Genomic DNA, 16712 nt, shown 5'->3' with positions numbered 1-16712 from the left:
CAATTTTAGTCTATGAAAAATTCCTTTACGAACTTGATTTGAGATGGAAGTTTTTATTGTGTCTTCTACGTAAAAAATGTATTAGTTTGGTTTATGTTTGCCACTACTTTTCATGTTCTACTTACCATTACACTTAGCCTTCTGTGCAAATCAAATGCATGCTCTATATGAATTTCCTGACTTTCTATTATCGTTATATTTTATGGGTTGCTGATTTTATATACTAATTCGTCAACACAGTCTTCCTACCACAACATCTATATATCACAGACTTACCAACTATGGCTCCTAAAAATTTTCCAGCCTAACCAAACCCAACTTTATATTAAGCTAAATGCGAGTTAACTAAGGCCGACGATGGGTTGCAGCCAAGTTGGATCGAAATGATTGGTTAAACTGAAATGGAAGCTCTGTTATCTCGAACTTATTCTATAGAAATCCAACTTAGTAAGCAGGGTGGCTAGCTGATTGGGTTGTCGCCTATATAATGGAGCATTTGAGAGAGTTTTTTGTGGACTATTATGTAAGTTGTCCTTTTTGATTAACTTAGATGTATTCATATTAGGTTTGTATGATCTGTTCGTCTTATCAAAAAAAAAAAAAAAAAAAAAACAAGGTGGCTTAATCATATTTAAGTTGAGCAAAATTAAGTTACATATCTATTAATCCTTTTAGAATCTTCATGTTAAAATGGTTGGACATGACGCTGGTCTTGTATTCAAAATTATGCCATTTTAAATCGTGTATTTACCTTGCAACCTCCCTTGGTGTTAGGCCATTTTTTTTTTATGTCAAACATAGTAGATCAATAGATTATTAGAGATTAAGATACCAACTTTATCCCTATCCGCTCCAATAACATGAGTTGAATTAGTATTGGGAAGATTTCGGGCATTTTTCTTTCAATAATTGTCAAATATTGACATATTCCTTGCGTTGGTCTTGCACTAAATTTAATTGTTGTTGACCCATTCCCATTGAGTCTATTGCGCTCAAGAAATTTCAATTTTATTACCAAAAAAAGAGGAAATTTTATTTTCTTCTCCATGAGAAATAAAAGAATTCAATTTCATTCTTGAGTAATCATTAACTTATCAGTTCTTTTACCTCAAAAGAAAAAGTCTGGCATTATAGGAGAAAGAAATTAAATTTGACTGGCAACAAGAAACAAGCATATGCCATATAGCATTTCATGAGTTAATATATCACCCAATCGCACCCCTTTGGGTCCTATACACCATAAACACATAACGGTTCTGAAGCTTACATGATGGCTTTGTGTCGCCAACATTGACCTAGAAAATGAATAAATAAAGTTTGGACCTAAAGTTTTGCTAATATATTGAAAATGGTCATGTGGTATGAGGGGTAGGATAGGAGTGGACTAAGGTAGGCTAACTTTTTTCTGCCTTCCTGTATATACTATACTAATAAGTTACAATATATTTGGGTATTTCGGGAAGATTAGGCTACAAATTTTATATAAATTTGTCTAGTTGGCCGTCCAGCTCATATATTCTAAGACCCTGCCCAAATCCCAGCTTGAATCATAGCTCGTAAATTTGTTGAGCTACAAGAAGATAAAAAGATCTATAGGAGTTTTTTTTTTTTATTTTGCTATAAAATTTGGGCTGGAAGGTATTTTGGTTGATAAAGTCATGCTAAAATAGGCAGTCTGATATAAGAATCTCGTAAGAAATTCAACCTAATTGTGCATGATTACATTTTTTTTTTTTTTATTATTTGGGGCGGCACATTCTAAAGATATTAATATAAGCTTAATCTAACTCGTAATTCTATGAACTTGCTATATATATTAGTTTAATTTACAAATCCAATGAAGTTTTCTGTTCAATTATCCAAACAGACTCTAATAGTATAAAATTTTCTCATTCAACCCAAAATATAATATTATATTCCGGTTGGGTTTTGGATTCTCTCTGCCCAACACCCAACCCAAACCTTTTTTTTTTCCATTTTTTTTTTCTTGGCTGGCTTATTCTCCGGGCCTTGCTTTTGTGCTCCCTTTCACCCAACGTCTGTGGATAAGAGTGCTCTCAAGGGTGTCCGAAGAGGGGAGGGAGCATGCAATCCATTCGCGCGATGCGTCCCTAATCTCTCCACGCCCTCACCTTCCGGACCTGGTACCGCGTTCTTGTCCTCCCAAGAACTCTCTCTTCTCTTTTCTATTCAACCCTGGTGCCCATTACGGCCAACTCCCATGAGAAGTGGACGAGTATAATGCATGAAACAATATGCCCGAATGCCCTTTTTTTTTTCATAAACTGAGGTTCTTTGATTATCTTGAAGTCTACATTTTAGCGAAGTTCTGTGCTTTGTACTCGAAATTGCTTGGCTGAGTTTCTTGTTTCTGTTCTTTAATGGTGTTCGACTCGGTTTAAACACCCCAAGAATTCATCTTTGCTGCTTTCCAAGTGTGGATGCTGCTAGAAACTGTGCAAATATGGAAGCTTATATATGATTATGTTTGCTTTTTTGTTGGTTTTCTTGGTATTCTTGGATGCTATTTTCCGATTATTTTGCCGTTTTAAGAACTTCATTTCTTCAAAATTGTAGATAATGTTTCGTTTCTTGGTTTTCTTGGTGTGATTTTTGCACGAAGACAAGATAACATTTTTCTTGTTGCTGATCACTAGTGAAGCTGAAGTCATTATGCAGTAAAAGAAACGATGAAAAATAGATGAAAAATCTCGAAAAATTAGGGTCAGTTTCTGTACAGGGGGGGAAGGGTCACATTTCTGGTGGGCAGACCGCTCCATAACCAATAGTTTTTACATGCTAACTCAGATTTTTGGGGTTATTAGTATGTTTTCATGCAATGGTCGACCTTGATTTCATAAGGTGGTTAAGTTCCATTTTAATGTAGTTCTATAAACATGTTAAAGAAGAAGCCAATAGGGTGGATGATTTTTTGGCCGCACAATGAAGGAACTCTTCATGCAATGAAAAATGTTTCTGATGGTAAAAATTTCAATCTTTTCCTGAGATCTATCTGTTACCCTGGCCGAGTTAGAGGACTTCTATCATCAAAAAGTGAATCATTATATTTATTATCGATTTGGGAAAAAACAAGAACATGAAACAGTTTATGCACATGGTTGCCTTTCGTGGTGAATTTTCACTCTTATATATCGAGAAAGAACTTCCTAGATGTTGGAATTGTTTAGCATATTATTAAAAAGTAGACCATGATGAGATGGTCTGGAAGCTTATTAGTTAAAATTGATACTAGTTACTCTTTTTCTATGGCTGCATTGCTAGAATAGAACTTACTTGATGCCCCAATGAAAGTTCCTTCCTGCTTGTATTAGTTTTTGCAATGTCTTTTGGAAGTATGATGTATTATTGTGATCATTTTATCAAAGTAATTGCCTTCCAAGTTCTTGTATGGAAACATCTGCTTTTAGTGCCAGAGGGTTAGATTGCTCTTCATGCCATAGGCCATAAGAATCCTTAATTTCTGTATGTAGCTTACTGCTATTGTGGTTGCTCATTTTGAGTTTATTTCTGCAATATCCGGTGCAATTTTTTATTCTTCAATTGATGAAATCTTAATGAAATGATATTGTCTGGTAGTCAATGAATTGTAAAGTATGAGTTCATTTTCCTGTTCAGAAGGAAGGTGATTTGTTTTCGCACTCAAGTCATAGAATAAATCTCATCTTACTCGTCAAGTAAAAGATGTTGTATGTATCAGTTAATTGAGAAGAGTAATTACAATTTTGTGGTTTTGTTGCTGGCCAGAATACCCATGAAAAACAGTAGCAATGACTGATTTCTGATTTGGCATTTGGGATAAACGTGGTAGATGCACAAAGCAATATGGCGACATCTTGACCCGCATACTGGAGGCCTTTCCCAGCATACTGGAGGTCTTTCTTTAATATAATTTTGCTTTTTTAATGACAAGATGATTATATCATGCAACATTAGCTATCTCATCGGTAATTCTTTTATTTCTATAGGGAGGGATATGTGCTGTATATTTCACTGTTATTGTTTGGATTTTATAGTTAGCTGAACTTCTCTCCCTCTGAACTCTTGTCCTGAGAAATCGATGTGGTAATTCACAATGCTCTCTCGTTCATGTGAGTGTTCATGCACAAATTTACCACATGAATCCCAGTCCATGTCAGCTTTCTTTATATCAATGCCTCATTTATTTTACAACTACAATTTCGTTAATTGTTTATCCATGAATGTTTTTCTTCGTTGTTCTCATCAACTTCTCGTGTTTTAAATTTGTCTTATGAGGAATTCATATGCTGAAGAAAAATCCCCCCAAACTTTTATGCTAATTTTTTATTGCACTGATTTGTTTCTTAACTTTTTCCTACACCAGAGCTTCAAAGTATGGAAGAAGCAGCAGCAACAATTATGCATTACCCTTCTCAGTGCATTTCACTGTTGAAGGTTAACAAGCCCACTGGAATTCTCAATGAGGCATAAAATCCCATCTACTAGAGAATATGATAATATTGTCTGTTTTTATGTGGATGACATGGGAAATACACTTGTTGAAGAATTCTATGTGGTGGCAGTGGTAAGGTGGTGCATTGAGCTGGGGCTTCTCTGACAGTCTGGAACGAAATTTCTCATAAAAGCTCCATGTCATTTTCAATTTTCAATTACCATCTTTATAGTGTTATTGATGGTCACATCATAACTAATGTCTTGGATATTTATCACTTATGTAGCCACATAGCTGCTTTTTGGTGAAAACCTCACCTTTATTTTTACAATTTCCCTAAATTTACAAAAAATCCATATATAGCATGAACTCATTATGAATATTTAGCTTCCGTAGACCAAGGTGCTTAAAGAAGGTCGACTGCAAGCTTCATGGCAGAATATGATATGCGGTTGGCCCAACTAGACTTTGCAGCTAAGGACCTAGGAAGAAAAAGTATGGGCCAAGAAGACACTGTTCAAGGCTTATCTGCAAAGGTACTCTTCAACTTTTTCTTTACATTATTGGACATTGTCATACACCCTCCTTTTTGAGTTACAATAAGTTTTGAACTTGTTTCACTCACTTTGGAAATTTCATGAGCTGTTCTATGCTTGTGAATAAGAAAAGATACTGAAGTTGTAGCCAATTCTTTTCAAAATTTAAGTTGTCCTCTTCATATTGTTATCTGCAAATGGGGATGCAGATTCTGTTTATTCTCATACAGTGCTAATTTTGCTTTGTCATCGCTACTCATATTCAGTAATATTATTTACATTTACTCTGAGGCCTTTCATTTACATAAAGTGCATTGAAACTCAGCCAATTTACCATTTTCCTTTAATGTCTGAATATCAAATCCATGAAATTGATGCTTTTGATTGGGAGCTAAAATCTGACTGAGTCATTTATACTTATTGTAGAAAGTAAGCAATCTGGTTAACTCAGAGTTTGCCGCTCATATGGCAATTCTCATGATTCAAGAACAATATTGAATATCCATATCCAATGGTAGGCTTCATTTTCTTCATTTATTTGCGGGAAACAGTTGATTAATGATCCTGCAGCTTCTTTGAAAATCCTTACCTTGTAAATTAAAATATCACAAGCCAAATACGAAAGTAAGTAAATTCTGTGGATGGACATACCTTGCGACATTATAGTTATGGTGCTTTAAAACGCTAAACATGCAGAGATATCAATAGTGAATATCTTACTTGTCCTCCATCCCTTTTTTGTCATGACATTTTCACAAATACTAGTCTAGCTAGCTTGCATATGTGCAACTAATTTCTTTTCATTTGGTAGTGATGGCTAAATAACAGCGAGCCAATTTTAGGTTTTCTTTATATTATTATTACTTTTTAATGCACACTCAGAAACATATTCTTGCTTCTCTTCAGTCAAATTTCTGATTGCTGAACCTTTTTCTTCTTCAAAATAATAGGAGCAAATTAAATGTGATAAAACTCTACAACCAATTTCAAGTTCCTCATACTCCAAAATTCAGCCTCGCTGCCCTATCTGCTTGAAAGGAAATAGTTGCCAAACAGTCCGTACAAGAACAAAACAGATGGGTACTCTGATAGATGAAAAGAAATCTCATGAGGCACAGGCCCTATTTGACTGCCTAATCGAAGAGGGGCACAAGCCTTCTTTGATCACATATACAACTCTGTTAACTGCTCTGACAAATCAGAAGCAGTTTGATTCAATTGCTTCCCTCATCTCCCAGGTAGAATGCAATGGATTAAAGCCTGACTCAATATTCTTCAATGCTATTATTAATGCATTTTCGGAAGCTGGCAAGATCAAAGAAGCTATCAAAATCTTCTGGAAGATGAAGGAAAGCGGATGTCGACCAACAACCAGCACTTTTAACACTCTCATTAAAGGGTATGGTATTGTGGGTAAGCCTGAAGAATCACAAAATCTTTTCCATATGATGTCCCTTGAAGACAATGCAAGGCCAAGTCAGAAGACATACAATATACTCATCAAAGCATGGTGTGATCAGCAAAATCTTACAGAAGCTTGGAATGTTGTATATAAGATGCGTGCTGCTGGCCTGCAACCTGACGTTGTCACATACAACACTATTGCAAGAGCTTATGCCAAAAATGGAGATACAAAGAGAGCCGAGGAGCTTATTTTAGAGATGCAGGCCAACCTGCGCCCTAATGAACGCACTTGGGCCATTATCATAGGTGGGTATTGCAAAGAAGGCAATATGAAGGACGCATTAAGGTGTGTGCATCAAATGAGGGATGCTGGGGTGTTACCAAACATTATTGTTTTCAACACTTTGATCAAGGGATTTCTAGACGCAGAGGACATGTCTGGGGTGGATGAAGTGAGTAAATTATTTCTTTACATTTTTTGGATGTGGTTTTATTTTCTGACTAAACTAGCTGCAATTTCATTGTAAATTGACCAGGTTCTGACATTGATGGAAGGACTGGGTGTCAGGCCAGATATTGTAACATACAGCCACCAAATGAATGCATGGGGTGCAATGGGGCTCATGGCCAAATGCATGGAGATTTTTGATCGGATGGTGGAGGCAGGTGTGAAAGCAGATGCTCAAGTATATAGCATTCTTGCGAAAGGGTATGTTCGTGCACGAGAACCTGAGAAAGCTGAGGCCCTTCTGGCGACAATGGAGGAAATGGGGATCCGTCCGAATGTCGTAACCTTTACGACAATTATCAGCGGGTGGTGCAGCGCTGCCAACATGGAGAATGCAATGAAAGTCTATACAAAAATGCATGAATCTGGCGTATCTCCCAATATAAAGACCTTTGACACGCTTATATGGGGATATGGCGAAGTAAAACAACCATGGAAAGCAGAAGAACTGCTTCAGATGATGAGAGAAGCGGGAGTCATGCCCAAAAAGAATAGCATCCGCCTTGTGGCTGAAGCCTGGAGAGCTGTTGGCCTGCATGATGAGGCCAGCAGAATATTGGGTTCTTTAAACGATCGAGAAGCAAGCTCTGAACCACGGGATGCAGCTGATAATGCGATGGATAGCCTGGAAGGACTTCATCAAGGACAAGCTTCAGGTGCATCATTCTCCAACCCACTTCAGGTGCCGAGTGCCCTTTCTAATTGTGGACAGGTTGCTGGGACCAGTGGGAGCAGAATGGTGTTGCAAGATGCCGAGCTTCCATCTGATAGCCTGAAGGCTGCTACGAAGTTCATATTATTTGGTCGGTCATTTAAATTTGCAGTGAGGTCCCCAATTTTTTGCAGGAAGCAGTCCCAGATGCAGCTTGGGATCTATGGACAGTTTCTCAATTCATGCAAGGTGCTATTCCTCAACTGACGGAAGGGCAGTTTGTGCTCTGCAGAACATTACGGGTATGTTAAGGATGTTAAGACATTGTCAAGCAGAGATTTCTTGATCTGTTTTCTTCTTAGCCTGTTGAGTACGTCAAATTGTATCATGTTCTTACAGTGCTTGCATGTACCAAAAAAAAACAAAAAAGGGCAAAAGGTTCTCTATTTTATATATAAGTTATATTACCTGGCATCTCTATGCATATATAGGACGAATGGAACTTTTTTCTTATGTCTCGTATCATCATATAATCCTCTACAGAAGGCATCAGAAACCCTCTATGCGGTGTGGTGGCTACGACCAATCGCCACACGGGGAGGATGGTTTCTTTTGGCTTGAGCTGGCGAGCTGGCAAATTTGTTACCCGATTTGTTTCCTCCCTCTTTGTAGCGGGGGGGTGTGGTGGGTGGGTAGATGGATCGTCCTGTTCACAACATGGAACTATCCAATTTTACTCAAACAGGCATCAGCACCGAAGCAGGCCAGACCTCGAACCCTACAAAAGGCCGGGCAGACCTCGTCCGGATCTCTCTGCTCGAAACGCCCTGCAGGATCAACCAAGAGCCGAAGAGGCTCCGTTGACCACATGTATCTACAATAACGCCCCTCGAGGAGGGGTCGGGTGGGGGCAAAATGGATCGTCCTATTCACAACATGGGACCATCCAATTTTAGCCAAACAGACATCAGCACCGAAGCAGGCTAGACCTCAGTCCTACTGAACACCAGTCCGACCCCGGACCCTACAAAAGGCCGAACAGACTTCGTCCGGATCTCTCTGCTCGGAGTGCCCTGCAGGATCGATCAAGAGCCGAAGAGGCCCCGTTGACCGCAGGTATCTACAATGACGCCCCTCGAGCCGAGCTTGGAGCGGTCTGCAGGATCGACTGAGTGCTGAAGAGGCTCTGTCGACCATATGTATCCGCAACAATGCCCTGGCCCGAGCTTGGGGCTCCCTACCGAGCTGACTTTAGAGCTGAGGAGGTTGGGCCGACCTCAGTATCCGCCGAGCCAATCTCACCTAATATACGTCGTGGCCCCCCAAGCGAGCCCGACCTTAGTGCTTATCTAGCTGACTTCACTAAGTAAAGGCTGCGGCCTCTAAGCGAGCCCGACCTCGCCTACGGCCACATTCACGTGTGCATCTACGCGCGCCCCTATATCCACATATGTGGCCGTACATTACAACCTTACCGTACCATACTTTGCTTGCTGGTCACTCTACGACATGTCAACCAGGGACCATACCCTGCCACCTCTGTCGACACCATGCCATTCACAAGGACGGCCTACACCGTATGCCTCAAGCAAGCTCTGGTTGCACGCCACTTGAGCACCTCCGCGGGGATTATAAATAGCTCCATCAGGTAATGCCTGAAAAATTTTGGCTGGATTACCTAAAATCTATTCTAACTTCATCATCGGAGGGCCTTCACCGGAACCCTACCAGTGAGGCTTTGTGCAGGTCTGCCGGCGCACAGAAAGTGACTCCCTTCTCCGTCCCGTCCGGCAGCTCCCCCCGACTCCTCCGGCATGGTCACCCTCGGGCCGAATTTGAACCGCAACAATACTAACTGTGTGATTGGTGGACGGGGGGATTCTTTACGTGGTAAGATTGGACGGCTGTGATTGAACGGCCTCGCTTGGAGTTTGAGCTCAAGTAGACTGGACCAGGTTTTGACCTGAGCCAGCTCCGGCTAGGAGCCTATGGATTTGTTTTAGTGGAACAGGTGAATCGAGTCAGGCTACATTTTATGGGCCACAAATCCAACATTCTGGGCAGGTAGATCAGGTCAGGTCAGAATGGATTTGACTTGCTTCTCATTTGCATTTGGGCAGCTCTTTTTTATGGGCCCCGGGGTAACAGCCCTGGTCTCAAGCCATCAGTCCAAAGCATTATTTATTTATTATTGATTTTTGGTACAATTATTTATTTATTTATTTATTGGTGGTGGAGATGGAAGAAATCCCATCAATACCATAGCAACAGCATATTTAAAAAAAGGTAGAAAGATGTTTTAGCAAACAAATGCTTTAGTAAATCAAAAATAAAAGAAAATGTCCTCAGCTGAGGCGTTATATTTGCTTTCTTTGAACTGGCATCGCGAAAACACCATGAAGCAACGGGAATGGTGCAGTGCAAGAGAGAACGAGTGCCTTTGTTTGAGTGTTTTGTCTGTGCTATCAGATAATGAAACTTTATTTTCATGATTTTTATTATCGCTGGCCTGGTTGGTGTATGCATGCAATGATAGATTGATACGTTGATTCGTTCCCTTGAAGAAAAAGAAATCCTTATTCTTTGGAAGTAGCTGCGTGTTCCGACACAGCAAATGCATTGGATCTACTTTGCTGTGTAGGTACATCATGTGTTATGGTTGTAGTAACTTTTGGAAGTTTTGGCACTTCATCATTAGGTCAGGAAGTTAAAATTTCTAGCCATGAGAATAATATTGAAGTGAAAAAATATATTGGAGTTCATTTTAAAGCAGGAGTTCACACCTATGTTATATTGCTACGGAGAGAGAGAAAAAAAAACAAGAAGAGGCAAAACCATGGCTGCAGTTTTGGGAATATGTCTTTTGTATGGACCATCTATGTTATTGAAATGTTTGGTGTAGGTCTATCTTTCCCACAAGATTGTAGTCGAATATGTCTTGTAACCGTTGGTTAAAAATGACAAAAAATATGTTATAATTTACCTGGTGAATCATAATAGAAGATCTCTCTCGCCCTTCTCTTCATGCACACCTCTGTCTCGCGTAAAAAAGATTTAGAGATAGCAAGCAGTAATATATCCACTCATTCTAACTTCTAAATCGACATATTTTCTTGTCGCTTGTCATCATTGGCTTTCTTTCTTTTTCATTTTTTTTCCTTAGTGACTCGCTATTAGCCTAGGAATAGATTAGCAAGATTGCTCGATGACTTGGTAGATTTTTTTTTGCCGTTTCTGTCTTGCTATTTGAAATAAGAACTCTGGTTGGTGCCGAGTCAGCCGGAGTTTATTTCGCATCATCTGCAGTAATTTTCTTTTTTTTTAAATTTTTGAGCTTTGACCTCTTTTTACCAAAAAAATAAAATAAGAAAAGATAAAATAAGATAAAAATAAAAGAGAAAAATTGAAAAAAACCTACGTGGCCGATCTTGCCGTGACCGACCCTCGCACACCCCAATTACCCTAATAATCATCCGTAATTACATCCGTGTCCCCACGTGTTGCACCATGAACGGAGCCCCAAAAACGTTGCATTAATGCATTATTAACCCAGCGTTCTCGTCACTTTCGGTGACGTCCCCTATCCTCACCTCCTCCCCGCTTCCCACATCCCCCTGGCCAAACGATCCATGGGATCCCTTCTTAACACGGAGAATGACCACACTCAATCTACCGGTACTGTTATAATCTTCGAACCCCAACGTACACCATACTCGCAAGCCTTCTCAGCTTTTCCACACCGTCGCACCAACGCTTGTGCTGCTTTATATCGTACGGTCTCTGCCACCTCACTTGGTCGATCAGTGTTAAGGATCCAAGGCCCAGCACAGCTGCACAAGCATTTTGGGCACTTCCATAGCTCTTTTATTCCTCTCCAAATCCAATCGTAAATATCAGTAACTCTAGGGGTAGTTTGGTAGAGGAATTAGATATAAGCGCCGGGTAGTTCTAAATACACCCCCCCTATTGCTCAGGACACCTCCCAAAAATTAAAAAAAAAATACCCAAACTAACCTTTAGTGTAATTACCATATTGCCCTTGAAATTTTCTCAGTACACCCCCCTTCCTCCTCCTCCGTTTCGTGCTCCGTTCGGCACTGGATCGCCGAACAAAATGCTTCTGTTCGGCTGAACGGTGCCGAACAGAAGGCTTCTGTTCGGCGATCCAGTGCCGAACAGAAGGCTTCTGTTCGGCAACCCTCAACCGAACAGAATCCTTCTGTTCGGCGGAGGGGAGGGGAGGAGGGGTAGGAGGGTGGGGAGGAGGCGGCGGAGGGGGGAGAGGTAGTTGGAGGAGGGGGAGGAGGAGGGGGAGGTGGAGGAGAAGGGGGTGGGAGGAGGAGGCAAAGAAGGGGGAGAAGGCGGAGGGGGATGCAGAGTAAGATGGGATGGGGGGCGGAGGTAGAGGGGTGGAGGAGTAGGAGGAGGGAGGAGGGAGGAGGAGGAGGAGGCAGAGGCGGGGCGGAGGAGGAGGGGAGAGGGATGAGGGGGAGGCAGAGGTGGGCGGGAAGAGGGGGAGGGGGAGGAGGAGGATGAGGAGGGGGGAGGAGGAGGAGGCAGAGGCGGGGCGGAGGAGGAGGGGAGAGGGATGAGGGGGAGGCAGAGGTGGGCGGGAAGAGGGGGAGGGGGAGGAGGAGGATGAGGAGGGGGGAGGAGGAGGAGGCAGAGGCGGGGGTGGGGAGGTGGGGGGTGGGGAGGGTGGGGGTAATTTAGGAATTTTTAATTTTTTAGGGATGTCCTTAGCAAATGGGGGGGTGTAGAGAGTATTTAATTTTTTTTTAATTTTTGGGGGGTGTCCTGAGCAATAGGGGGGGTGTATTTAGAACTACCCCGCGGCCCCGCTTCTTGTTTCATAGCTCCTTTCTTCCGAGAAACTTGACGTTCGTTTGGAAGCTCCCACTCTCAAGTCTCAGCTGTTCTCGCAGTGCTTTACGGACTCGGATCTCAAAAAAATCGATCTTTCATATCATCCGGATTCGGTCTCGAGCTCCCTGCATCGCGGGCTCGGATCGACGACTCCTGTCGGGGCGGGACAGGTCGAGGGCCGGCGGTTGGTCGATCCGGCTCGGGCGCTTCACTACAGTCTTTGGAACAGGCGACGTCGCCGGAGCTCTTGTTTTCTGCGGCAAGGTAGAGTTTTTCCGGCGAGTTTGGGGGCAAGGAAAGGGAGTTTTAAGAGAAGGAATGGAGGGGAAATGGCGGAAGAAGTGGTTGTGGCCGGTGGTGGTGATTTGTCTGAGCTTCCTCCTGACGGCGGCGATGGCCTCGGCGGAGAGAGGACCGAAGTCTGAGGCGTCGGGAGATGATGTTTCCGTCGAAGAAGAGATGGGTGCTTCAGATTACCTTCTAAAGGCGGTAAATTTCTTGTGGCAGCCCAATGAATCTTCCTATCACCATGTTTGGCCGGTAAGAATCCCGTTTATTTTCCCCCCTTTTTCTGATTATTTTCGCTTTTTTCTTAGAACGGTTTTATGAGAATTAACGTCTGAAGTTATTGCATGTATGTGTTTTTAAATTTAAAGCCGATGAGATTTGGCTGGAAAATCATCATGGGATCAATTATTGGGTTCTTTGGAGCGGCTTTCGGCAGTGTTGGAGGTGTGGGTGGAGGTGGAATTTTTGTTCCCATGCTCACGCTGATCATTGGGTTCGACCCGAAATCGTCAACCGCTATATCAAAATGTGAGCTTTATTTTTTTTTTCGAGGGAAAAATGTGAGCTTTTTGTGTTTCCAAAAATTTGGATACCTGAAAAAATTTACCGTCCTTGAATTTAATTATTATGTAATATTGTGAATAATAGTACTAGATTAATGCTATAGTTTGATGTTTCAACTAGTCCATATGAATTTTACCAAAAAAGCAATCCATATGATTTTTTTTTTGTAAAAAAAGCAAGTAAAATATTTTTACTTGGAAATTATGATTATTGAAATTAGAAAAAGTCATATATCTGCATGGATATAATGAAGGCTCAAACTGAGGAGAGCATGAATCTAATTCATGTCGTATATGCTGAACTGATTGAGTTTACAGTAACTTGTATATGCTGAACATGAATCTAATTCGTGTTGTATGTGAATTATTGCTGCTTATTTGTTTCTGATTCCTGAAGAAAGGTTCTCATTTTGCTTATGGGCTGATATGTAATGAACTTAAGTAACTTTGTTCTGCTTTATCTTAATTAGCCTAGAAGCTCTTGAAATTTAGGTTAGTTATGTTACTATTTCTGCTGATCTGGTCACACACTTTGGGCAGGTATGATCATGGGTGCGGCAGGGTCAACTGTATACTGCAATCTTAAGCTCAGGCATCCAACTCTAGATATGCCCATTATCGATTATGACTTGGCTTTGCTTTTCCAACCAATGCTCATGCTTGGAATCAGTATCGGAGTTGCTTTCAATGTAGTGTTTGCTGATTGGATGGTTACAGTTCTTCTAATTCTCCTCTTCTTAGGTAATTAAATGTTTTTTTTTGCATCACCATAATTTGCGATGTTCTTTTTCCTTCCAACAGAAGATCTCATTCATGGATTTTATTTTCGTCTGTCTTTCTTATTTTTCTTTAGGAACATCATCCAAGGCATTTATGAAGGGTGTTGAGACATGGAAGAAAGAGACATTGTTGAAAAAGGTATTCTTCGTTTCTTGTTTCATGATTTCATGACTGATAATTTTAATTCGCTTGGATCCTAATTTGCATGAGACTCTGCTTTCTAATTACAGGAGGCTGCCAAACGTGCGGACACGAACGGTAATCTATTAATTGAACACTTTGGTGCTGTTGCATGTTTCTGGAAAACTATCAAAACCTGTGGTTCATTTTTTCCACCACTGTTTGGCACAGGAAGTGAAAAAATCGAATACAAAGCTGTTCCTACTGGTCCAGGCAATGCCAAGGAGCTCAAGACTCGGCAATTAGAGGTACTTAGGCAGCAACCTTCATTGTCACATACTCAAGCTGTTGATGCTGACATTGATAACCATTGCAGGTCTCGGTTCTTCAGAATGTCTGCTGGAAGGAGCTTGGCCTTCTCATGTTTGTGTGGATGGCTTTCCTTGCACTGCAGATTATGAAGGTGAGCTATCGACATGGTTGTGCTATCAATTCTACCTTGATTTTATAACCTAACTAGCTTAGTGACTGGCCTTGGGTGCAGGAATATACTTCGAATTGTTCGAAATCGTATTGGATTTTGGATTTGCTACAGGTATTATGGGTCTGTCTTTACAATCAGTGATGCTCTCATGGTCTTGTTAACCTAAATCAGCAGCGCTGCTGACATCTTGCAGATACCAGTGTCTGTGGTAGTGGCTTCATACGAAGCAGTTAGCTTATACAGAGGAAAGAGAGTGATTGCTTCAAAGGGTGACGAAGGAACGAATTGGAGAGTTCTCCAGCTGTTTCTATACTGTGCAACTGGTGTTCTTGCTGGTATGGTTGGTGGATTGCTTGGGCTCGGGGGAGGGTTTATTTTGGGCCCTCTTTTCCTGGAGCTTGGTATTCCTCCTCAGGTGCGTGCAATATCCTTTTCCTCAACCCAGCTATATGATTTACCATGCAGCTACAATGCTAATTTCTGGTTGCTCTTGCCCTCTCTCTGCATATTGATTTTATAATGAGAATGCATGAATAATAAGTCTCCAAGTCATGCATGCCATGCCATGCCATGTGCCATGTTGTAGATTATCAAAATGAAGTCCTAATTCAGGCCAATGACCATTTTATAACTCTTTCTTGAGTCATGCATAACGATTCCTCCTTTAGTTTCAATTCCGAATGGTTCTGTAAAAGATAATATTTTTCACATTAAACAAGGCATTGAAGGCGTTGCTAAAGTAAGTTTTGGTGGAAGACTGGTTTCAGCATGCGCACACAACTTATTTTTTTATCAACACGATTTGGTTAAAGTAGGCAAATAGGGAATGCAATGGCTCATCCGTTTTATAATACATCAAGTATTTATTGATTTGATGATATGAATTCAACTCTTTTTAGATCTACATGCTTACATCTTATGCATGTTTGAGCAGGTGTCAAGTGCTACAGCAACTTTTGCCATGACGTTTTCCTCATCCATGTCTGTTGTAGAATACTACCTCTTAAAACGTTTCCCCGTTCCATATGGTAATCAACTGTCATTCTTCAACATCTAGAAATAAACATATACTTTCTGACTTCTAAAGTTTAATATTGATTCGGAAGCAATTCATATGATTTCCTTGCCTTCACCTTCATCGACATCTATGCTTACATTTCCTTGGTCTATCGGCCTAAGTCAATGAAAACAAGTTTCGAGTGAAGAAATGAGTAATTTAGTACGCTTCTTGCTCTTCCTGTTCTCATTTGATCTCCCTTTATTTGGGCAGCTGCCTACTTTGTTGCCGTGGCAACGGTTGCTGCCTTTATAGGCCAACATGCGGTGAGGAAGCTGATTAATATACTGGGGAGGGCATCTCTCATCATCTTCATCCTAGCTTTCACTATTTTTGTCAGTGCCATCTCATTGGGTAAGAATATAAAACGTCCCATTCTTTTTATCTCTTGTTTGATATAAGCAAGGATCTCTGCTCTCGTCTCTGCGTTCTTTCATGATGCCTCTCAACAGTTCTCAAAATTAACAGGTGGAGTTGGTATCTCAAACATGATTCAGAAGATCCAGCGGCACGAGTACATGGGGTTTGAGAACCTCTGCAAGTACTAAGCTGGCTACTAGCATTAAAGCAAAAGGTGGAAATATGTCTTCGATCAAACTCTGGGGCCCCAGGTTTTTTTTTTCTTTTCCCCCCACGTTTAGGTAGAAGGGCCTTGGGCAGTCGACCTGCCATGCTTTTGTACCAATTTTTCAGTTATTAGTGCTAATAAATGTTCTTCAAATATGTTCCCTTTTTAGTTCACTTCAGAATTTGGTCATAGAGATAGATTCGAAATCAAAACCTTAAACTTGGAATTTTGTTATTCCTAGTGCTCGTGCGATTAGATTCTCGATTTATTTGTCGTTTTTGTTTTGATCTTGGATCTATTTTCTATTCCATTTATTTATGTCTGCATCTCCACATGGACACAATCTGGGCTTCGACTGGCAGCCCAGGAGGTGATATTACCGTCCAACATCTGAGTTTTGAGCTGGAATATTCGTTGTAGGTAAGGTTAGGCAAGGTCCGCCGAATTGACACTA

At 41.0% G+C, this 16712-nt stretch overlaps 2 protein-coding genes across 8 annotated transcripts; both read left to right on the top strand.

Annotated features, from left to right (window-relative positions):
- Window positions 1–2003: 2003 nt before the first annotated feature.
- Window positions 2004–8006, top strand: LOC103710907 (pentatricopeptide repeat-containing protein At5g25630-like). 7 transcript variants are annotated; one of them, XM_008796831.4, is made up of 5 exons: window positions 2005–2144; window positions 3766–3893; window positions 4829–4968; window positions 5919–6824; window positions 6909–8006. In XM_008796831.4, exons 3-5 carry the CDS (start codon window positions 4864–4866, stop codon window positions 7797–7799), a joined length of 1902 nt encoding a protein of 633 aa, XP_008795053.2. In that variant the 5' UTR covers window positions 2005–2144; window positions 3766–3893; window positions 4829–4863; the 3' UTR covers window positions 7800–8006. The 7 variants fall into 7 exon arrangements, with proteins under 7 accessions (XP_026661970.2, XP_008795053.2, XP_008795054.2 ...); XM_008796832.4 differs by having other exon boundaries at window positions 4820–4968; XM_017843749.3 differs by having other exon boundaries at window positions 4364–4968.
- Window positions 8007–12408: 4402 nt separating this feature from the next.
- LOC103710932 (sulfite exporter TauE/SafE family protein 3-like) lies at window positions 12409–16431 on the top strand. Its single transcript, XM_039129100.1, has 12 exons — window positions 12409–12938; window positions 13055–13214; window positions 13790–13990; window positions 14103–14167; window positions 14260–14287; window positions 14381–14457; window positions 14526–14612; window positions 14694–14744; window positions 14827–15048; window positions 15568–15661; window positions 15904–16044; window positions 16159–16431. The coding sequence occupies exons 1-12, from the start codon at window positions 12717–12719 to the stop codon at window positions 16236–16238; spliced, it is 1428 nt and encodes a 475-aa protein (XP_038985028.1). The 5' UTR covers window positions 12409–12716; the 3' UTR covers window positions 16239–16431.
- Window positions 16432–16712: the final 281 nt, after the last annotated feature.

The sequence above is a fragment of the Phoenix dactylifera genome, chromosome 8 (assembly GCF_009389715.1).
Source record: "Phoenix dactylifera cultivar Barhee BC4 chromosome 8, palm_55x_up_171113_PBpolish2nd_filt_p, whole genome shotgun sequence".
In the NCBI taxonomy this organism is placed as follows: Eukaryota; Viridiplantae; Streptophyta; class Magnoliopsida; order Arecales; family Arecaceae; genus Phoenix; species Phoenix dactylifera.
This window is presented reverse-complemented; position numbering and strand designations above follow the sequence as displayed.